At 40.4% G+C, this 23,323-nt stretch overlaps 1 protein-coding gene across 1 annotated transcript in view; it reads left to right on the forward strand.

The window, feature by feature from the left end:
• Positions 1-23,323, forward strand: part of VPS13D (vacuolar protein sorting 13 homolog D) — a 226,887-nt gene that overhangs the window by 61,202 nt on the left and 142,362 nt on the right. The window contains 12 exon segments of the mRNA XM_032495223.1: positions 134-239; positions 241-347; positions 3,601-3,866; positions 4,921-5,054; positions 7,299-7,454; positions 8,629-8,839; positions 9,493-9,567; positions 12,247-12,453; positions 13,895-13,984; positions 16,317-16,457; positions 19,197-19,319; positions 21,687-21,761. Of these exon segments, the coding sequence (XP_032351114.1) occupies positions 134-239; positions 241-347; positions 3,601-3,866; positions 4,921-5,054; positions 7,299-7,454; positions 8,629-8,839; positions 9,493-9,567; positions 12,247-12,453; positions 13,895-13,984; positions 16,317-16,457; positions 19,197-19,319; positions 21,687-21,761 (1,691 nt within the window).

Below are 23,323 nucleotides of genomic sequence, written 5' to 3' on the forward strand. Positions count from 1 at the left end.
GTGAAAGCTCTTAGGAGGAATGTTACTCTCCTTTATAGAACTAAGGCATGTTTATGACTTTGTTCTTTTATCTTAAACATATGTAATTTTGTAAAGTGGAAGAGTTTAACATCCTGTCTGCTTTCTCCCTTAGATTTGACTTCAAGAAATGTAAACTGCTCTATGAGAGCTTTTCCAACCAAACCAAGTCCGTTAACTTGGTTTCCCATTCCATGATGGCTTTTGACACCCGTTCTGCTGGGACAGAAGACCAGCCCTGGCATGACAAACGTATTCACCTGTATCTTTCAGCCTTCTAAGAACAGCAGCACTGCCCAAGGATCCATTCAGATTGAACTGCATTTCAGGTAGTAGCTCCAGACCCTGACTTTGCCTTTCTTTATCAATATGTTTCCTTTTGTGGCCAGTGGGCCAAGGCCATATCGGCTTTAGACTGATCAAAGGACCTTGGTCAAAGGACCAACGAATCATTGAAAAGGTAAATAGATAATGGCTTATCAGTGCTGTGTACTGTATGTTAACGTGGTATTCCTGAACCATGCAGTTTCATTTATTGGCCAGAAGATGTCTCTGTTGCCTTAAAAAAAAAAAGTAGCTTAGACTTAAACAAGGTTCTTAACATCAACTTCCCTATCAGCTGGAGAATGTTTTAGTATGTAAAATGACTTGGGGAAGGAAGAAATTATGCTTGTTTAAGGGGAAAAAAAAGTCTTTTGGTCTGCAGAAATGGTAGAAGAGAAGGTGGTTTTGACTTGCATTATCGATTTATCTATGCAGGTTGTAATGAGTGACTTCATGTAAAAAAAGCTTTAGCCTGTTTGAACTATATTATGTTTTTCTTCCTAGTAGTATGGGAGGCAGTGTTGTATGTGACATACGCTTTAGTGTATGTTTTGGAATCATATAGACTTGTACTCAAAACCTTAATCTACCACTTTCTAGTCATGCATCCTAGGGCAAGTTGCTTAATTAATCTCTTTGAGCCACATTTTTATCTTCTACAAAATAGGGAGGAATAACGATGTCCACCACATGGGGTGGAGGTAATAATGATATAAGATGATTCTGGCATACTGTTGGCACAGATGGGAGTTGTTATTATTATTCCCCATGTAGCTTGTGTTATTTTATGATGCACTACTGTAATAAAATTTTATGACTTAAGTGGGCATAGACCTGAAAACTGAAAAATTAGGTCTGATTGAAAGAAATTCAAAAGGAGACATTTGGAACTGACATCAGTTTCTTTCTGTTAGTGCTTAGTGTCATCAGATATGTTGTAGATATAAACCAGTAAGTAAAAAGGCTGGGAAAAACTTGGTTAAGCAAAAAAGGTAAAAAAAAATTATCAAGATTATTCTTGTACTTATATGTTTAAATATGCCTGACATTTCAGTGTGCTGTTCAGTGAATTCCTTAGGTTTGAGATTTTTCTTTTAGGGAGAGGTTGCAGTCTCTATATGCCTTTAGGAAAGTAGTTTAAACTTGTGCATGAACTTTTAAAAAGTTCAGTAATAGGAGTGCCAGCTGCCTCTTGTTGAGCTGTACCAGGGGCTAGGCAGTTTACCAGCCTTTAACGTAATTCTCCCAAGTCTGTACAGTGGGTGGCTTCTTCCCGGTTTTACAGATACAGAAATGGAAGCTGGGAGGCGGTTAAGTACCTCTTCTCACACAGCCAGTAAGTGCAGTAGTCACAGCTCAGCCTTGCCTCTGATTTCAAAGCCCCTGTCTTTTCTGACAGTTGTCAGGCCCACCACATTAGTGATTGGGCTGACTGCAGTCAGATGATAGGCTGGCTGTGATTTGCAGTTCCTTTGTTTGAAGATGATGTTTATTTGAACGGGAGGCTTGCATGTATTTGGTCCATCCGCAGAAACAGTTTCTGGGGGGATTTGCCGTGCTATTGATCTGGCTTCCTAAACATTAGCTAGTTCTCCCACCTGTCATATTTTTTTAATACACAGTAAGCCTTAAAATATTATTATATTTACATGCTAAAGGTGTGTAATTTCTTGGAGTCTAATAATAAAATCCTACACCTTAGCTCTTGCTAACAGAAATGCCATTGTTAGTGAGAGGGTTAAAATGTTCTCTTGATTGGAACTTTTGAAAACTTTCTGTGTCTCAAGAAGAATTGCTCTTCTGTTGGGATTTTGTGTGTCAAATATAAATCACTTCACAGTGTTTAAAGGCTTGAAATATTTTCCAGAAAAGGAATCAGACACACTCTAACTTTCCAGTTAGTTCATAGCTCTGATGATCTGTGTTCAAAATGGGGTGGAAAAATTTTACTGAGGGCAACATTTTTTCTCTATTACAAAAGGGTGAAGTGTTTCTGTGAAAAATGCTGTGTCTGTGTGAAGGAGACATGCGCCGTTGTGCCCTTTTTCTGGAGGCAATGAGCCAGGTTTAGGAGAAACAAGAGACTAGAGAAGCCAGCCTTAAAAATATCTCTGAATCAGCTTTTTCTGAATAGAAGCCCCTTTTCGGGTGGGGAACCTGGTACATGTAGTTAGAGTCCAGAGTTGATCTTGGGCTCATAGAACAAAGTTCAACCCAGAAATCCCTGTAGGAGTGTCCCTTTCCCATCTTTCTTCTGTCTTACCCATCTCCGCCAGCTCATACACTAACAAGGCCTGGATAAGCCCCGAACATATGGTTTGAGGCCCGGCCTGAGAGAGCAATAAAACTAATGTTCCTTCCCCCACTCAACTTCTAGGGTGCTTGGGGTGATACCCTCAGTAAATGTCATCTTATTTGTCCTCCTTCTTAGGCTAAAAGATCTGGGCTCTCAGGTCAGTTCCAGCTAGAGAAGCCATCTAGTACGAGTATGTAAATTTGATGTTTTATAAAGTGATCCTAGACATCAGAGAAAGAGTGCCTCATTGATCTTCTAGTAGAAACAGCCTGTAGGGGAGGGAACTGACGTTTATCAAACCTGTTATGTGCCTGGTGCTTTATCTCTTATGGTGTTAATGTTCCTCATTTTATGGCCAGTCCTGGTGTCTGAGTGATTCCTGCCCCTGACCCCCAAATTTCTCATTTTAAAAGTGAGGAAACAGGCTCAGGGAAGGTAGGCAACTTATCCAAGATAACACAACTTCTAAGTGGCAGGCTTCAAGCCTGTGCTCTTTGTACTACACCGGGATTTCTCAGCCTCAGCACTGCTGACATTTCGGGTCAGATGACTCCGTGCTGTCGGGGCCGTCCTGTACACTGTGGGATGTTTAGCTGCGTCCCTGGTTTCTGCCCGCGAGATGCCTACAGTAACCTCTTCGGTTGTGACAATTAAAAATGTCTCTCCTACGTTGCTAACTGTCTCCTCGGAGACAGAATCACCCCTGGTTGAGAACTGCTGGACACCATACACTCTACTGCTTTCTCATAGCGTCTTCCTTCTTGTTTAAAAGTCTCATTGACTTTTGAAAACATATACTGAATGTTTTATTAAACCAGTGTTCAGTCTTCACTGATACTCAAAGCTGTCCATGTAGAAAATGCTGGAATACCACCTGCCCAAACACAGTAATACGTTTGCAAGTTAATGAAATATCAGATTTCTCCTTTCCTGTTTTATTTTTAGGATCTGCTTTCTTGTAGGTCTACCAAGGATTCCTCCTGTTTCACAGTAGTTCTCAATAATCTCCGAGTGTTTCTCATATTTGACTGGCTGCTGTTAGTCCATGATTTTCTCCACACTCCCAGTGATATTAAGAAGCAAACTAAAGTTACTCCTTCTCGCCACCGTAACTCTGGCAGTGAATCTGCTGTAATTCCCAAAACTGTGAAAAGTGGAGTAGTTACCAAGCGGTCTTCCCTTCCTGTGTCCACTGAAAGGCACCTGGAGGTCAAGGTCAATGTAACAGGTAAGTATATGTAGTTGTGAGTCCCTGAATCTTAGTTTGGATGTTAGGCTCAGTATGTGTCTCGCAGGATGACTTTTCTGTTGCCTCTGTATTTCAACACGAGCAGTTACGCATTTGCATCTTGTGCAGACCGAGTGTCGGAAGTTCTTGACCTCTGTTTTCAGGTATGAATTGCCTAGCCCACACTGAGGGCTCCAGGATCTAGTCCCTTTCCTCTGCCCGCCTGATGCATATGCCCAGCTGGGTACTGCCTGGGCAGTGGTCTTTTTTCCCAGTGTTAAATCTGGCTTCAATTTTCTCTTTGATCTCTAGCGCCCCAACAGATGTGCCTTACTGAGTTTAGGCAAATGTGGTGTGTGAGAATCTCAGTTTAGAAGATAAATGAGTGAGGGGATTGTTACTTTCTTAACAAAAAGAATATTTTCCTTTACAAACAGATTTACTGTGGTTTTTGTTAGCTGCTAGACTCCTTCCTATAGTACATCTGCAGGTGCTTGTGTATTTATCGTTACGTTGGTGATATCCCCTGTGTGCCACTCAGTGGTTTGACAGCAGCTGGATAGCACAGTGCGTTTTAAATGGATTTAGTTCCAGAAGTTCAGTTTATCCATGTTTTTGATGAAAACAAAGAGTAAATTTGCCATGTACAGTTGAGTAGGAAACTGTCTGCATCTACTAATTTCAAAAAAAAATCTACATTAAACTGGTCCGTGCTCTTTGTAAACAACTTGAACTGTTAATGGATGACCTAGTGCTTAATGCTGCCTGACCAACATTAGTATCTGAATTTTCTTCCTGGGGTTTTAGAAACAGGTCAGTGCTTGGAGAAAGGATGATTTCCCGAGGTTCTGAATATCTATTATGCCTCCCAGGAGACCTAGCTTAAAATACACTCTAAAGAGAGAAACTGCATCCCAGTCTCTGCTGCCTGTGCAGTGCTCTGTCGGCTCAGCTGTGCCTGGCCAGATACAGAGAACTTGTTCAGGATGGCAGGGAAGCAGAATGTCAGCAGAGATCCCAGCTGTGACTTAGTTAACAATACTGTCCTTTCCAGGCACGGAGTTTGTGGTCGTTGAAGATGTGTCCTGCTTCGATACCAATGCCATCATTCTCAAAGGCACCACGGTGCTCACCTATAAGCCCCGGTTTGTCGATCGCCCCTTTTCAGGAAGTTTGTTTGGCATTGAGGTAAGCAGTCTGTGTGTTGATTGGAACACTGAATGTTTGGCTCGAGAGAATAGCAGCTGGAAGAGAATCGTACCTCCTGAACTTTCATTCAGGGAAATAACTGACGGGATTGGAGGACCCTTGCCCTCTTCTCTTCATTTTCTCCTCAGATCTACCAGGTTATTCTGGTGTGTGAATTCAGTCCCCCAGTGTCAGGCTGTGAATGTGCAGAGGGACCTACCTCTTTTAGACCCTCCTGTCCTCAAAATGTTCAAGGAAACTCTTTTGGTGCCCGTTACCTGTCAGGCTCTTTGTCGTGTTCTCCAGCAGGTCTAGGCCTCTGAGAATTTGTGAAGGTGAGGAAGGGGTCCTCATTTCTTCTGCATCCCTTCCCCACATGGAGTGCTTGTCCCTGTGAAGACCTTGGGCTTTGTGATCATGGAAACCGTGTATAAAAAGTGTTAAGGATTTTCCATGTTACCCTTCTGGGAATATCTGATCTACGTAAGGGCAGCTCTTAGAGAGTCAGGCCTAACCTAAAGGAGTGACTCTCTGGTAGCGATGCTTGGGGCTCTGACGTAATCTCATGAAGGAAGTAATTTGCACTGGGATGGCTTTTGTGTTTGGAAAATCACATTATACAATATTAAGAAAAAACTTCTCTGCCTCTTTTGAAGCCAGAATATGCGGAGACGGAGAAACGAGGCAGATGAATGTCTCTGTTAAATGTTCTTCATTCACTGGTCTCAGCCAACATTGCTCTTGTTATAATATGAGAATATTTGGTCAGGGTCACTCATCACTTCCTTCTCATTTATGATTAAGCTTTTTCATGCCTTTTCTTTCCAGTGGTATTTCAGAGGTTGAACGAGTAAAACTTATTTTCACTGTCAGCAGCATACGGTACTTTTTTTTTCTCTGGTCAGAAGTAGCTGAATAAAACCTGTAGAGATTTTACTTTGCTACCACTTGTTTCTCTCATGTAAAGAAACCTTAGTGTGAGAGGAAGGATTTGCACGCTGGCGTGATGTGAGTTGGTCATGAAACTGCCATTCAGCCACTTTCCATGCCACCACACTGCCAGGTTTGAATGGAAAAGTTTGGTGATTGATTAATGAACTGTCAGGTACGGTTGGGTTTTGTGTGGCAGAAGCCCCTGAAGGAAAAAGGAAAATGAAACTTTCCTGCTCCAGAGTCTTAGAAAAACTAAACAGCAAAATATTTGAGATTCCTAGAAACTCCTTTTAGTCTTACTCCTTAGGCAGCACAATTGGATCTGAATTTTAAGACAACTCTCATACATCGTTGGGGAGAATGTATAGAGAAACAACATGAGTTTATTTTGAATATAGCAGAGGACCTTGGTGTCATGTGTTTTTCAATAGCACTAGAAAATAACCAAAAAAAAAAAAAAGGAGGTGGGGTGGGAAAGGAGCAAAGCAAATGCTCTCTTCCTTGTCCTGTACCCTTCCTATGCATGCAACATAATCTGGTCCTAGCCTGGCGGTCTTCCCTCCCTTCTCTCTCCCCATAAACATATTTACTTGTAAACTTTTTATTACAGAACATTTCAAACATATACAAAGTAAACAGTGGTATAATAAACCCCTGTGTACTTTTCACCTAGCTTCAATGATTAATGTATTTATTTTCAATTATGAAAGTAACAACTATCTTACATAAAATTAGGGGAGGGAAAAAATCACCTGTCACACCTTCTGTCATCTCTCTTGGCATTTTGATGTGTTTCTTTCTTTAAGGTTACAGTGTAATATTATTCTGGTTGTGCTGCTCTTTCGTATAACCTATGTTGTAACTATCTTCCTACATTCCATATGGTCCATTAAACTTTTACTTTTAAATGGTTGCAAAATATTCCATTGAGTAAATGTGGTAAAACTTTGGTTGTTCTTAATTTTTTAAAGTAACTGTTAAGTAAAATGGTTCAGTGAATTTTTCTGTATTTTGCATTATTTCCTTAGGCTAGTTTCCAGCAAGAAGTAGGATTAGTGGATCAAAAGACACGAGCTTTTTAAGCCTCTTGTTATGTGTTGCAGAACTGCCTCTCCCACAGATGAACCACCGCGCTCTGGGCAGCGGGTGAGCGCACCAGCCTCACTCTTCGCAGTGTTGATGTTAGCAATTGTGATGGCTCTTTTGATATTACAGGGCTGATTGCTTCTGAGGTGGTCTCTTTTTCTCCTATTGGTCAGACTCCTCCTAAGTCACACCTTAATCCGTGCCGTGTTGCATTTCATCCTCTAGGTGTTTTCATGCCGACTAGGGAATGAACAAGATACAGCTCTTTCAATTGTTGATCCAGTACAAATTCAAGTGGAGCTGGTGGGAAATTCTTCTTACCAGAATAGTTCAGGATTGATGGATGCATTCAATAGTGAAGATTTTCCACCTATCCTAGAGGTAATGTTGACAAATCTGTATAACACATTGATACTCTCTCAGCACTTTCCTGAACTACTTATTTACTCTGCCAGCCTCAACAACATTTTAGTTACTTCAGCAAATATAAAATAAATATGACATTGTCTCTGCCCTAGAACTTTCAGTCTTATGGAGGAGAAAAGACTTTTTAATTGTCTGGTATAGTCTTGGAGTTCTGTAAAACTTTACAGAAGGCAGAACTCAACGCAGGTAGGAATGTTGATTGTGAGTGAAACTCAAGGTGAGTCTAAGCAGAGGGGCGGGATGTAGAAGAGTAGAGAAGGAGAGCATTCCAGTTGGGAAGCAGCAAAGTCGGGGCCGAAATGGCTCAGCAGACCTGAGACCGAGGAGGTCTCCCTAGGAGAAAGAGTTGTAAAGAGAAGCGAAGAGGAGGGAAGGAGAGGCGGGGAAGCCAGGACAGGAAAGCCCAAGACTAAGGCGCTGTATTTCTTTGGTCGCGGCGAAGCTGTTAATTAGTTATCCGTTTGAACTGTAGGAGATTTGAAACAGAGAGAAAAGTGATTCTAATTTTCAGGCTTAAAAAAAATGTAATAAATAAGGCACCACAGCCAGACATTCAGACAGACATCTCATTTTCGGGTGGTCTTGTGTTAGTGTCTGCTTTTCCCAGTGGTAGTGGTAGCTGAGTTGCTATTATCTGAAGAGGACCAGATTTTCAGAAATATTAGTGGAGAACTTGACTCATTTAAGGTTATACATGAATAAAGAGATAAATTTTGCTGGGTGGTCAGTTTGCGTCAGAGATTTAAAAAATTAAATAGATCAAAGAGTAGTGGATTAACAGTGTTGCTGATAGGCGATCCTGTCTCCTCCAGAGCCGTTCTCCCGTCCTCCTGATGACTAATACACTTGTGTGAAAATCGCTCTACTGAAGTATTAATTGCTCTAGTAATTTTCCCTAGCTTAATGTTTTTTATTTGGTACTGCTTTGTGACATTTGACCTCGTAACTCAGACATCTTACCTCATGGCTATTAGTGTTTCATTTTCAAGATCTTCCCAGTCTTCAAAATGAGAAATTTAGTGTAACGTCTGTTGGCCTTCTAGAACTTGAAGAAGAATGATACCTGTGAGAGGTTTGGACACAAAAGCAAATGCAACTTTAAAAACTGCCACCTTTTAAATTTTGTTAGATTCAGTTACAAGCCCTGGATATCAGACTCTCCTATAATGATGTTCGGCTGTTTCTTGCCATCGCAAAATCCATCCCAGAGCAAGCTAACGCTGCAGTGCCAGACGCGGCGGCCCTGCAGGCCACTTCCTCCAGCAGCTGCCTTCCCGATGCATCCCGAGCTGGAGGGGAAGTCAGAGAAGGGGCGAGACATACCTTAGACCCTGTCTTGGGTAGGTATTTAACTATAAAACCCACTCAGTCTTCCAATAACTCCCCTTCTTTTTAACTTTTAAGATTTTCTTTTGCATAATTACATTGTTCAGCGTGTAATTGTAAGTCATTAAGTAAGTCATCAGTATGACTGTCTAATTTTTTTAAGTTTAAAAATAAACACCCCAAACCAACTGTTCTAGCCTACACTTTTTTTTCCTTTTACAGTTTCTTCCAGAGATAAGGATAATGCTAAGGTTTAGTTTTAACTTTGAGTTTTTCTCCAAAGTTATATGGATAATACTAAGTTTTAAGCTTTTAAGCTTTTAAAAACATGGCCGATACAGAGAAAAGACTTAAAAATTTCAGGGTACACTTGATAACAGGTTTCTAATTAGGAGCTTATTTTCGCCTGTAGAAATGAAATGCTTTTCTTTTTTTTTTTTTAACATTTTTTATTGAGTTATAGTCATTTTACAATGTTGTGTAGAGCACAATTTTTCAGTTATACATGAACATACATATTTTCATTGTCACATTTTTTATCGCTGTGAACAGAAATGAAATGTTTGAGTCACTAGTTTCCAAATTTCTTTTTTTTCTCCTTAAGTTAGTCTATGGGTTAGTTTACATTAGATTATTTATAAAAAATAGATACCATTTTTTCCCCTAGAGTTGCAGCTGGCTAGACTGCAAGAGCTGGGGTTCAGCATGGATGACTGCCGCAAAGCTCTTTTGGTGTGTCAAGGTAATTTGAATAAGGCTTTTCATTTTCTGTTGTTAATCTTGATAATATGCTTCCTTTCCATTTCCTCCGCAACTTCTGCAGGGAGACTTCGTGAGCTGGAAAACCCTCTATGGTTCTCTGTGGGCTGGATTTAATCTTGGGCAAGTAGTAATGAGGAATAGTGCTTGATAGTGGATGTGAATTCGGGCTCTGCACCAGACTGCATGGCATCAGATCCTCACTCTGCCGCCTTCTGGCTGCTTGTTAGTGACTTGGGCAGGTCTGACCTCACTGTACCAGTGCTCCCTTATCTGTACAATGAGAAGAGGACTTCCCTCGGAGGTTTGATGTGAAGAAGTCACTGTATGCAGAGCACCTAAGCAGGTGCCTGGTACACAGCACGTGCCCTGCAGATGTTAGCACCATTTCTAGTGGGAGTGGTAATAGTGGTGATACTGAGGGTCATGGCCATTTATTGAGCTCCTGTGTGCCTAGTCCTGTGTTTCCTTGTTCCGTCCTCATAGCCCTTGGAGGTAGGCATTATGATCCTCACTTCAGATGGGGAAACTGGCTCAGATAGGTTAAGTAAACTTGTCTCAGCTCACCTGTTAGTGAGGGGCTAGGATGGATTTAAAGCCAGGTGTGCCTGTGTTCTTTATACTGTGCACACTACCTCTCCACCTCCCTCTGTGTTCCCCTTCCTCTTAAAAAACAGAGATACAGCAAAAGCTGTATTTTTTCCCAGTCTTGATACTTGTGTGTATATTCTCTCTTTTTATTTCTCCATGTACTGTATACAGGCACACCTTGGAGACACTGGGGGTTCGTTCCAGAGCACCACAATAAAGGAAATACTGTAATAGAGCGAGTCACACGAATTTGTTTCCTAGTGCATATAAAAGTTATGTTTACACTGTAGTCTGTTGAGTGTGCAATAGCATTATGCCTAAAAAAGCAATGTACATATCTTAATTAAATGATGGTATTAGAAAAATGGTGCCAGTAGACCTGCTCAACACAGGGTTGCCACAGATTTTTTTTTAAACATTTTTTTATTGAGTTACAGTCATTTTACAATCACAAATCTTCAGTTTATGAAAACACAATATCAGCAAAGAGAAATAAAATGATATGTGCCCTTGTATCCAGTATATATATGTATGTAATATTTTACATATTGGTAGATTGTATTGCAAATACAATTTTATAGAATTACAATTATTGTATTATAATATACTTAATATCAGCAACATCTTTCCATGTCATTAAAGTTATTTGTAAACATTGATTTTTTTTTTTACATTGACCTGGGGATATATTACAATTTATTTAATCATTCTTCAGTATTTTTTCGTTCATTCATTATTATACACAATTCTGTAATAAATATTTTTGTGTATGAACTTTTGTCGTCATCTTTTAAGTACTTCTTTGGTAGAGAGACTTAGTATTGTAAAAACTGAATGAGAAGATACAGATACATTTTTGAGGCTCTTCACTTGACAAATCTTTTTCTAAAAAGATTGTACCAGGCTAAATTCTGACCATATGTGTGGTCTCATCACATAGTTGTTTGCATTACCTGTCTTTTTCCTCTGAAAAAAATGAAGGTAGACCAAGTTATCGTGTGTTCTTTAGCTTTGTTTTTCGCTAGCCATTGTTGCTTTTTGGTTTAATTAACTTTATACTCCTTAATGTTTACATTTCCTTTTTTTTTTTTTACTCTTTAACAATTCAAACACGTTAAAATTTTTTCTAAAAGTTTTTAGATTTTTGTAATTTTTTTTTTTGGTAACTAAGGTTTAGTTCTATCAGTAATAAAGATAATAATACCAACTAATGTTGATAAATTCTTTGTTGTATGCCAGGTTCTGGTCTGAGAACTTCCCACATATGCATCTGTTTCCCCCTCATGTCAGTCCTGTACGTGGTGCGTTGGGCACAGAGAGATCAGGTCCCTTCCCCAGGATTCAGCCTCTAGTAAGTGCCAGGATCAGAAGCCCGGCTGCTCCAGAGCCCTTCACGACTGACCACTGTCACACGCAGTGGCCTCTAATAATTTATTAAGTATGGGGTTGCTTTTCTTTCTTTTCTTTTCTTTTCTTTTCTTTTCTTTTCTTTTCTTTTCTTTTCTTTTCTTTCTTTTCTTTTCTTTTCTTTTCTGCTGTAGTCTTTTCTTTTATAGCTTTAGCAGTCTGGTTGCGTTCAGGGAGCTGTTACCTAACAGTTTCATATTACACACGTGGTTGAGAAGACAAAGAATGTACAAAGTAAGACATTTGAGAGCAGTCACAAAACAGCACATCAGCATATGCAAAACTGCTTAGTGATGAAGTGCTTTAGTACCGAGGGGCGCCTAGGATTTGGATCCTCTTCTTCCCTCTTCTCTCGTCTCCTTCAACAGATGTCACAGTAGAGGAAGGGTGGCTTCCTGGAGGCCTTTTGAGCCAGATCTTGAAAGGTGTGGTAGACTTGAGTGGAGGTGTGCAACAAAGAGGGCCTTGTTCTAGTTGCTTAAAAGCAGAATTCCTGTTATTGTGCTTTTTTTTCCCCTTTTTATGTTTGAGACTACATCTGGCACCAAGGTTCTCTTGGGCTGTCCAGTAGGTCCTCATCAAGTGTGTTTCTCTGTTTCCTCTGTGAGTTGCTTAAGTAGCTGTGGGAACTGGTTGAACCGATCACCTTTTAATTTCTTTGAAGGTCAACTGAAAAAGGCAGCAAGTTGGTTGTTCAAGAATGCTGAACCTCTGAGGTCCCTTTCCCCGGCCTCTAGCAGCCGCGACAGCCAGGGGGCTGCACCGGCGCAGTGGGTCTCAGGCGTGGAGCTTAGAGCCGAGAGCGTGTGCATCTGCTTCATCGATGACTGCATGGACTGCGACGTGCCCCTGGCCGAGCTCACCTTCTCCCGTGAGTGCCCCTGATTCCTGGTGGCAGCGCGGAGGTCTTCAGTGACTGCTGTCCTTTGTGTTATTCGTGCTCTCCCGTACTTAGTAGTGTGGGTGAAATTTAGATAATGGTTTTACATATGTTTTCCATTATTTGTATTTTAAAGAAATGTGTATTCATTTGCCATATGTGGCCTTCAGACTATGGCTTGGGAATAATAAAAATTGTCACTGATGAAATTTCTGTTCTATTATCAGCTCTAGTTAAATAATTCCTGATCTCTCTATTTTGTTTATCTTTTCTTATATCTAAAGATTGTAGGGAGGACTGTTATTAAAGGAATATAAAAGATAAACTTAGAAAATAATATTTCCACGCTATGTATCTTTTGAAAATTAAAAAACACAGAGACTTATCAGAAAGCTCCCCCCAGAGTCTCCTCTGTAGGGCTGGCTAAGAGGTGAAACACTGTTCATCTGAGAGCTGTCCTTCAGCAGAATGGAGACCAGGGTAGAAGTACTTGATCCTAAATCGTGTTATTGCAAGCAGTGTCGATGAGGCTTCTGAGGAGAGTAAATGAAAGTTTCACTGCTGTGTTTACTTTTAATTTCCCATGGTTTTGATCTTTCTAGCCTTCTCCCCTTCAAGGGAAATTCAGTTCTGGGGATTTAATTCGACCTTTTACACGTTGTAGAGGTTTTCCTTTTCCCTGTGCTTCTGGCACCACAAAGGCCACTTGATTAGAACTAACATCTGGAATTTTGACTGTTTCTATGAGTATCTTTTCTGCAGAGAATTATTTCTTATTTTGCTATGGTAATCTTGAAATTTCGAGCTAATATTTATTAAGACATGTTCTCATCACTCTACCTTCTTTTTAGATATTGGGGTAGAAGTGTGTTTTTTATGTTCTTACAGGCTTCAGATACACCTGGATCTGGGCCTGGGACTACAGGGAGGCAAATGAGGCAGTTACCTCATTCACACCCTTTAAAGGGGTGCCAGAAAACTCCATAATTAAGATAAATGATATTTTAATGCTGTGTTTTTAAAAATCAGAATTTATGCCAAAAAAGCCCACGATGAACAAAACATCAAATTTTTTCGTATGCTCTCCTATAAGATCATCAATATTAGCTATAACTAGCATCTCTCTATTTTATTTTTACTAAGGTAATATCAGTTTATAATACTATGTAAATTTCACGTGTGCGACATTGTATTTCTGGTTCTGTGTACACTGCAGCATGCTTGCTCACCACCAAAAATTTAGTTTCTATCCATTACTGTACAGTTGGTCCCTCCTGCGCCCACTCTCATCCCTTCCCCTCTGGTAACCACTGCTCTGTTCTCTGTATCTATGTGTTCATTTTTCTAACATCTCTTTAATACGATTTGTCAGCAAAAGAAGGTTTTGGTTGGTCCTGCCCCACCACTGCAGTAAGATTTACTTTCATTGCAGGCCTGAATTTTCTGCAGCGTGTAAGAACTAGCCCTGAAGGCTACGCCCACTTCACCCTTTCTGGAGATTATTATAACCGTGCTCTGTCAGGTCAGTATAATTATCACGTGATTTAAAAAATACACTTCAACATTTGCCTGGGCCTATTTCTACATAAATTTTATATGAGGGAAAGTGAGTGGGACAGGACAGGAAAAGATGAAAAATAAATGATAGCAAAAACACAAAACACAAAGATTTTTCTTTTTTCTAAAAATATATTTGATGTGTTGCAACTGAATTATTTAAAAGGTTTCTTAGTCAATTCTTTTTGATCCTGGAGTTTGACCCATTTCAGAACATGAAATTCCTCAATAGTGAAGGATCATTTGGCCCTGAGGGTAGTTAAATTTCCATGTGAGGTTTTAGCCCATAAGCATTTTAAACTTGAAGCCTTACCACTCCTTACTGGACGTGTGTGTTTCACTAGAAGAGCACTGAGTCAGTGACACTGTATGATCTGCCCTACCTGCTCCCCAAAGCAGAACATGGTTGATCAGGGCAAGCTGTTCTTCCAAAGACATAAAGCCCGGGGATACCGCGAGGCACATTCCGGCTTCTTTTCTTCCATTGGAAAGACCACGGTAAGGGCCTGTGCAGATGGACAGTCAGGAACCATCCTATACCAGGGCCGAGCCGGCTAAGAGAATTTTTCTTAGGTGTGGACAAAGTAAGCCCAGTAGTGCTGTGTAATCTCAGGCTTAGGCCAAAGAGTGACTCCTCCCTTTGATGTTAATGGAAAATTAAGCTTCAGTGTGTTGTGCTGCTGCTGCTGATTGTTCTAGAGTACACGTCACATTCAATTTTATTTGTTAGTTAACGTTTTCCCCTCCCTGTTCTGGATTCACTTAAAGGTAACACTCTTATTTCCTAATTGGTCAAAATGTTTAACTTTAGAATAATGGTCCAAGTCTTGCTAGTTGAGAGAAACTTTTACAGGGCATATGGTAGCTATTTTTTTGAAACTCATTTATTTTCCCAGAGCAAATATTGCTTACTTTAAAGTTGTGTGAACACGTCCAGGTCACTAAGTACTAAAAGGTATGAGAAGATGAATGTTCCTACATTATGTTACATGTTAGATTGGACTTGTATTGGTAAATCTCCTCATCGATGGCTGATTGAGTATATTTAGAAAACTGTTAAAAATTAACTGCCCTTGAAAAGTTGAGTCTTTAAAACCACAGTGAGGTACCATTTTTCTCACTTAACAAATGGGCAAAGTGGAAGCACGACCCTACTACGTATGTGAAGATATGAGCTGTAGAACGCTTACTTCCTTCTGTCAGAATTGTAAACTGAGGCAGCCACTTGGGGAAACAAGTGACAGGACCTGTAAGCTTACTCAGCCACTCCAGCAATATGCTTCTTCTAGGTCTGTACCCTAGAGAAGCTCTTGTCTGTGTGTACGAGGACACAAGTGTGAGACCGCTGATAGTAGTGGTCTTCCAAATAGCTGGAATCGCGTGAAGTGTCTCTTAGCAGTAGAATGGGTGAATAAAGTGTGGTCTGTTCATGGCTAGATCACAGTTCAGTGGGGGAAAGAAAGTACCGCAGCTGTATGTCATCAGTATGAGTGAATCTCAAAGACATGTCATTGAGCTGAAATAAAACCTGCAAAAGAGTACATCCAGTTGGATTCTGTTTGTGTAAAGATTCTCAGTAGGACAAACTAATCTACATATTCTTAAGAAATGCATACATGTGTGGTAAAGCTATAATAAAGAGGGAGGAAATGATTAACAACTCAAGCTCATGGTTACTTGGAGTTGGGTGGGAGAGGTTGGTGGGGAGTGGTGTACTTCAAAGGCACGTATACTTTTTCTTAAGCTGAATAGTGGGTGCATGAGTGCCTATAGCAGTTTATTCTTTAAACCATACATATATGTTGTTTATATCTTTTGTACATACGACATTTTAAGATAAATTTGGAAAACTTAAGTTAATGGATTTCCAAGAATACCTGTTTATTCAACCACTGGCTTCTTGATGTAAGCAGGATAGTCAAATTTAATAGTTACTTCAGCCACTGACATGACTTCTTCAACATGAGTCTGAGATGCTCTTTTCCCATCTTGAGTATATCAAAAACAGATCCTGCCTGCTCTTTAATAGAAGAGGGCACATACTCCCTACCTTCCTTCCTCCCATCTTTGGACGACCGTGGTTGGGGTACACATGTGCTCTTCTACGCATGTCCCTTAGACCATACAGACGCCTGGAGGGGGACCTGCAGCTAAAGGTGGTGCTTTTATTATGAAGTCACGTTGGCAGTACAAAGCTATTAGCCATAGCATGTCCTTGCTGAGCATTTGTGAATGGTGTTCCCCTATAAACTCTTGGTATCTGCTGAACAGATGTCTTATTTCCTGTGTTCTTTTAGGCTGGGAGCCATTTATTGAGCCATGGCCATGCTCTGTATCCTGGCAACAACAGGCAGCTAGTCGTCTCCATCCTCCTCGACTGAAGCTGGAAGCCAAGGCCAAACACCGTTTGGATATCAATATCACTTCTGTATTAATTGGTGAGTGGAAAGTTGTCTTTAGAACATTGGTACCTTTCTATGCATAAGACTCTTGTCTGGAAGACCATTAATCCTGGTTTAGCAAATACTTGGGCCCATAGCAGATGTCACTTACTCATCATGGCTGCTTTCCTGATTAACCCTAACCTGGCCTCATGATGCTTCTTAACCTGCTGCTCCAGAGGTGGCATCCGGCAGTAATGCTGTCAGTGAGCAAGTAAGAGCTTAGACCACATGGGGAACATCAGTGTCCATGATGAACTTTCTCCCTGTGATGCTTGGTCACTGGGATTTATTAAATGTCCTCAAAGTGAGTTTAGATTCACTTCTCTCAGGCTAGTCATAGAATAATTCTTAAACGGTGTAATTTTAACTGTCTTTATAGCAGGATAAGTCGCCTATGCTGTTTCCCATCAAAGATCATGTGACCTGACTCTGAAAATCACTGGGCTAAAGAGTTGCCAAGCTAATAGCGTGTGTTCTGATAGTTTTTTTTGACAACACTGAAATGTACATTCCTGGATTCAATGTAGTGTGTCAGAATCACTCTATGCTTGTTTTTATATCAAAAGAAGAGTTACATCATCCAGTCAGGTAGTGCCTACTTTGACTATGAAAACTGCACTCACCCTTTAAGTTACTGATCTACACGATCTGATTTTTGGTACCACTGTAGTTACCTCTGAGTGATAGGTAACACGTACTACAGTTGTGCCTTGGTATCCAAAGGGATTGTTTCTAGCACTGCACTCCCACCTCCACCCCACCAGAGGCACCAGAATCTGTGGATGCTCAAGACCCTTACATAAAATGACCTAGTACAGTGACCACGGTTGGCTCTCGGTATCTGTGGGTTTTACATCCCACTTGCAGACCCCACAGATACGGAGGGCAGATTGTAGTGCAAATCTATGAATTTCCTTGAGTGTATGTGTTGGATTGAGGCTCATAAGCTATCTATTGGTTTATTCCATGTCAGAGTAGGATGGAGAATATATAGTGAAATAAGACTCTTAAGTTTATTGATCTCCAAATTTTAAAACCGGTGTTTTACATTTGCAGATTTCATTCACTAATTTGCCTGGATATTCACAGGATATCACTTACATGTGGAATCTAAAGTATGATAAAATGAACTTATTTACAAAACAGAAACAGACCCACACAGACATAGAAAACAAACTTGTGGTTACCAAAGGGGAAAGGAAAGCGGGGAGGGATTAACTGGGAGTTTGGGATTAGGAGATACAAACTACTATATATAAAATAGATAAACAGTTAGATCCTACTATATAGCACAAGGAGCTGTATTTAATAGCTTGTAGTAAACTATAATGGAAAAGAATATAAAAAAGAATATGTGTTTGTATACATAAAACCGAATCACTTTGCTGTACACCAGAAACTAGCACAACATTGTAAATCAACTATACTTCAATTAAAAAAATTTGCCTGGATATTAAATATCATCTGTGGAATAGTAAATTGATCTCATGATTCTTCTCTGTTATTTTGACTCCTATATTCTTGTGTAATCTGTTCATCTGGAAGTTTAGATAAAGTTTGGGGCAGAGCTTTGAAAAGCTACAATAAACAGGAACTTACCTCAAACAGAAGAGTTCTGTTGGTATTTCTGATGAGTATCTGTCTATTAAAAATATCTTCCAAGAGGCATTCTTGTTAGGGGGATAGATGTAGCTCAGTGGTAGAGCGCATGCTTAGCATGCACAGGGTCTTGAGTTCAATCTGCAGTACCTCCATTTAAAAGAAAAGAAAAGAACAAAAGGTAGGTATTCTTGTCGGTCATAAAGTGGGTTTTTTTGACCTTTAATTCCTTATTCCGAATATTGTGCTGAAACCCAGAAACATTGCTGTGACTTGGTAGTGTTTAAATATTCTTTTTGTAGCCAAATATTGGAGTTGAAAACCAGAAACTAATAGTTCTTGTTTTAAAATAAGATAATACTTTAATTAGAATAAAAAGTCTTTATCCAGGTGTGGTGCATCATGATTACTTTGTTAATCTGCTCTCCCCATAATAATTCTCCTCTTAAAAAAGTAAAAGCACTCCTAGAGAATTGTCAGCTGGATTTCAGTCTCCTGAGTTTGGTGGTTTTTTAGAAGCCTTGTGACTGGTCTTTCTGTCCGTACCCTGGGCCTTAGCTTGGCATGCCATGCTCTTCACAGAGCAAGCTGTTCTCTTTTCTAGACTTCTTCGCCACGTCCCTGTGCTCTAGGATGCCGTGCCGGAGTCACACCGATCCCTCAGTGTGTCGTGCACTTCCATGTCCTGAAGTCTTTGTATGTGCTCTTCTCTCTGTCTGGAATGATTGTGTGCCTCTAATCCCATCGGGCACCTTACCTATTCTTCAAGACCCAGAGCAAAGGTCCTCACCTCTCTGTAGACTCCCATGGGCTTTCGTGTGTATTCCTCCACTTCTGCCAAAGCATAGTAAATCTCCCCCTGTCACGGGCTCCCGTACCATTTTATTTGGGTCTTTGTTTTAGCTCCTTTCACACTGTTGGATAGTTTTGTGGTGACGGTTTTTTGTTAAACGTTAATTTCTTCCAGTGGAGTATGAGGTTCTCCAGGGGACAGACTTTCTCAGAATCTAGCATAGTGTCGAGCATTTAGTGAGGCATTCAATAAAAGCTTGTTTTGCTGAATTGAAATTATCTGTCTTAAACCCTCAATCTTTTCTACTTCTATTCTTAATATCTTTGGGTAATTTTTTCTAGACCAATATATAAGTACTAAGGAATCATGGATGGCAGATTACTGTAAACAGGACAAGGAAATAGTTTCAACTACATCAGAAGACTGGATGGGCTCTTCGGTGGATCCTCCATGCTTTGGACAAAGTAAGATTTTTTTCCTACAAATGTTTGACTAAATCACATTTGATCCACAGAGCCATGTTTCATTGAGAAATTCAAATAAAATCATCCTTTCTATGGAGAAACGTACAGGAAATTCTATCTTCTATAGCTGTTTTAGTCTTTGCCGGGGACATTTTTCTGGCAAAAGATGCTGATCTTTTAATATGAGCTCTAATTTCACTGTTGTGGGAGAGGAAGAAAGTGCAATGTACTATTCCTACATTCTGGTCACATTGCAGGTGAACTGGTGCATCTGAAAATGCATCAGGATCAGCCATCCGTCAGTTTGTGTTACTCAGCTGAACATTCCAGTTGGTTGGACTTTTGGACCGGATTTTAAAGAACGTCTTTTCAGTTTCCTATATCTAGAGACAGAGAGTTTGGTTATATTCTTGAAGAGAGGGAGAGCAGGCACCCATGTGGAAATAATTGTTTAAAGGGAGGCCCTGTGCTGTTTGTAAAGTATAAATGCATTGAATACCCAGCCTCTTGAAGAAAGAGGAGTCAGTTTGTTCTGTTAACAATGTTTTCTTTCCTTATTTAACGCTTCACCATGGAGCTCTGATTTCCTCAGAGCTGGGGAGATTGTGATGGCCAACTACACGGTCCTTAGTTGTTCCACAAGCCATTGTCATCCAAATTCAACTCAGCCCCAGCTCTTTCAGTGTGGTTTCTTTGGGGAGTCTTGGCTGGACTTTACATAGCTCATGAATACTTAACTATTCCATCTGGTCTGCAAACGTGTCCTGGGAAGATGGATTTTCTTAGTGTATGAAGCATTTGAACTGGTTCGTCTCTCCTCAGGGTGTATAAATGGACTTTCTGTCTGCCTTGTACTTCAGGAAGGAGGGACGAGGACTTGTCAGCTCTGCTTGCTCTCTGTGTCCCAGGCTGCTGCTTCTCAGTCTCAAGGCCATTGCTTAGGAGCCAGGGCCTTTCAGATATCATCAGCTTCAATCCTGGCTCCTCCTCTAACCTGCCCAGTTTGTGTGTCCAGAGACTGTAGTGCAGTCTACCCAGAAGACTCTAAATCATCTCTGTAATATGTAATGTGTCCTAGAGAGTGTGTTTCTAAAGACATTATTCATGCAGAGGGATCTTAAATCCAGACTCAGTGCAAACACTAGGAAGGCCTAATCTTCAGGGTTCTGATGAAGGACTTTTCTTTTGTCCCTCTCCCCCTGCTCCCCTCCCCCTTTATTTTTGTGTTCTCCTCTTTCTCTGTAGTTAATAAGCTACCTTATCTGTGTTAAATGCCTGTGCTAAATTAAAGCTGGATTTTTATTTACTTACAGATTTTTGTGGTTGCTTAGGCTTATAAAAGTGTGTATCTTTTTAATTAGACATAAACAAATATACCTCAATTTCCAAACCTCTTTTCTTACTGGAAATTCCTAGATAGTAGAATAGCAGATGGGATTGTATTCTCTTACTAGACCTACCGAAACAATTGCTGGGCATTCCTTTTGACAGTCGGGTTTGAATCTTGTTCAACTGATCACAAACTTTCAGCTCTTACTCAAGAATATTTAGTCACATTCTCCCCCCACATTTGTGCATTTTATTCAGGCCAGCTTCAAAATGAGCCCTTAAAAGGGGAGGTTTTTAATATGAAATTCAGCCTAAGGGAGCTGCTGATTTTTCACTGTTTCTTTAACAGGGAAAAGAAAATAATGGCCTCATTTTTGACATAATTGTTGGCTTTGTAAGGGCTGAGATTCTGCAGGTGAACCTGGATGGCATGGCTCCTTATTCAGTTCATTAGTTTTATATTCAAAGACAATTTATGGAAACACAAAAATAAATATTCTAAAAACGTCCATGTTTAAGATAGAAATAAAATCAGGAGGTAACTCCTTACTAGAGATTGTTTTAACTTGGGACACAGACTGACTCTTTCCCTTGAATTTTTGAGACCCGTGGGGGATTAGCATTCTACTGCTACTGCCTTTTCCAGTTGGAACGAACGACTCCCACTAAAATCTGTGCTGATTGTTCTTGGTAACTTTTCTATGCCATTTAAGAACATACATGCTTTAAATTAAAAATCCTCAAAAGACTTACCATTCTGTTCAAGTGAACGTGAGTACATTTTCTTTCCCCAGTTGAGAAAAAAAGGAGCATGCTATGTTAACACAGCCTCCACGATAGAGGCCAGTGTAAAAACTGTCTCGCTCACCTTGTCAAGTACCCTCTTAGCTCTTAGTAATCACTGGAGGAATGATCCTATAATTGCATGATGCTTGCTCTGTTTGTAATGTACTCTGTTTGTGCTTATGTTTTGGAGATGAGTCTTCTTTTTCACTGTATTTATTCTTACCCTCTAACTTTGTCTCTCCTGTCTACCAGGCCTCCCCCTTGTCTACCTTAGAACTAGGAGTACAGCCAGTCTGACTAACCTAGAGCACCAGATCTATGCTAGAGGTACAGTATAGCCAAGCGAGGGCTTGCTTTATTTTCCTGTTTTAAGAACTGCCTTGTACACCGGTTTTCTGTGACTGTGGGAGCTGAATGGGGGTATACCCAGTTTTGAGAACTTTGCTTTAGTAGCAGGAAAGATCATTTCCAGCTAATGGACAGAGCGGCATCTTGTATCAGAAGGAAGTGATGTGCTGATTCTTATTCTGTGTCTTCCACCTTGCTTTAACCCTTAGTGGAAATGGAATCAACTCCACAATGTATGATGCAGAAACATCCAGTGTCAGTTAGAGGTGATGTCTCATATTGAAAAGCAAATAAATGGAAGAAAACCATCCTCCATCAGGCAGTCCTGCAAGTCCTTGTTTACAGAATGCTCGGAGAGTATTTAGTCCTGTGGTAATGCAGGGGGCTCTGTCGGAGCTGTGACGATCAGGAATAGAGCTAAGAGAAATGTTTCCGGTAAATAATTGCTTAGATACAAATCTTACTTTCTTAAGAAGCGAAGTGCTTAGGAAGTAGAAAAGGGGATGTTATTTCTGTCTCTGACCCTTTAAGTTTCCTTGAGAATTTAAGTGGTAAGTAAATATGAAAGGAAAACATCATAGCATCAAGGAATTAGAATCCCAAGATGTCCAGTCCTTCATTTGTTTGAAGGAGTGCAATTTAATCTGAATGATTTATGTTTACTTGGCTAACACCACCAGATCATGGGTCATGATATATTTTATAAAAATGGCCTTTTGAGCTGCTTCTGCTAGGAGTTCAGAACAGAGATATTAATGTGTGGGGATAGTACTGTTGTTTTTCCTGGAAGGTTTTACCAGGATGGATGTTTGTGGGGAGGGCTCATGAAGCCTATGATTGAATCTTCACTTATTCGTGGATTTATACTTATAAGCTTTTCTCTGTTATTTAATCTTTTGGGCTGAGCAGAGTGTTAGTCCTCCCTGCCCCCTTAATGGAGGTACTAGGGATTGAGCCCAGGACCTTGTGCACACTAAGCACTTGCCCTGCCAATGAGCTATACCACCACCCTCCTCAGTACAGCATTATCCTTGTTTAGCTGGTGAGGACAGAGGCTCAGAGAGACTAAGTAATTTGCCTTTATTCACATGACTAGCTAGTAGCAGACCTGGGACTTTATTTCTTATGGTTAATAAACCAGGTTCTTTCTGATAGACTGAGCTGTTCATACAGCATGAAACCCCACACTGTTCATAAGGGCCAGGTTACCCTGGGTAGCGAGTCCACAGGGGTAGCCATTTCCTCAGCTAGAGCCATTTAAGCTAAACTTGGACGTGAGGAACTTTGGGTTCTTTCAGCCTATGAATCAATTAGGTCTGGTCACTAGAGGAGGTTTTCTGAGGCCACCAGGGAGTACTGTTCCTTTGATGGACTTGGGAATTTCCTTCTCAGGCAAGTACACAGTTGATTTGGACCCCAGTGTGGAAGATGTCAAGTCTGTCCCCTGGAGCTGGGTTTAGATTTGTGGGCATTCCATGTATTTTTATCCTCAGAGAGGTAGGTTGCTGAAGTCTGCGCTGGTTTGTGTAATCAGGACAAGA

This window comes from Camelus ferus, chromosome 13, assembly GCF_009834535.1.
Source record: "Camelus ferus isolate YT-003-E chromosome 13, BCGSAC_Cfer_1.0, whole genome shotgun sequence".
Taxonomy (NCBI): domain Eukaryota; kingdom Metazoa; phylum Chordata; class Mammalia; order Artiodactyla; family Camelidae; genus Camelus; species Camelus ferus.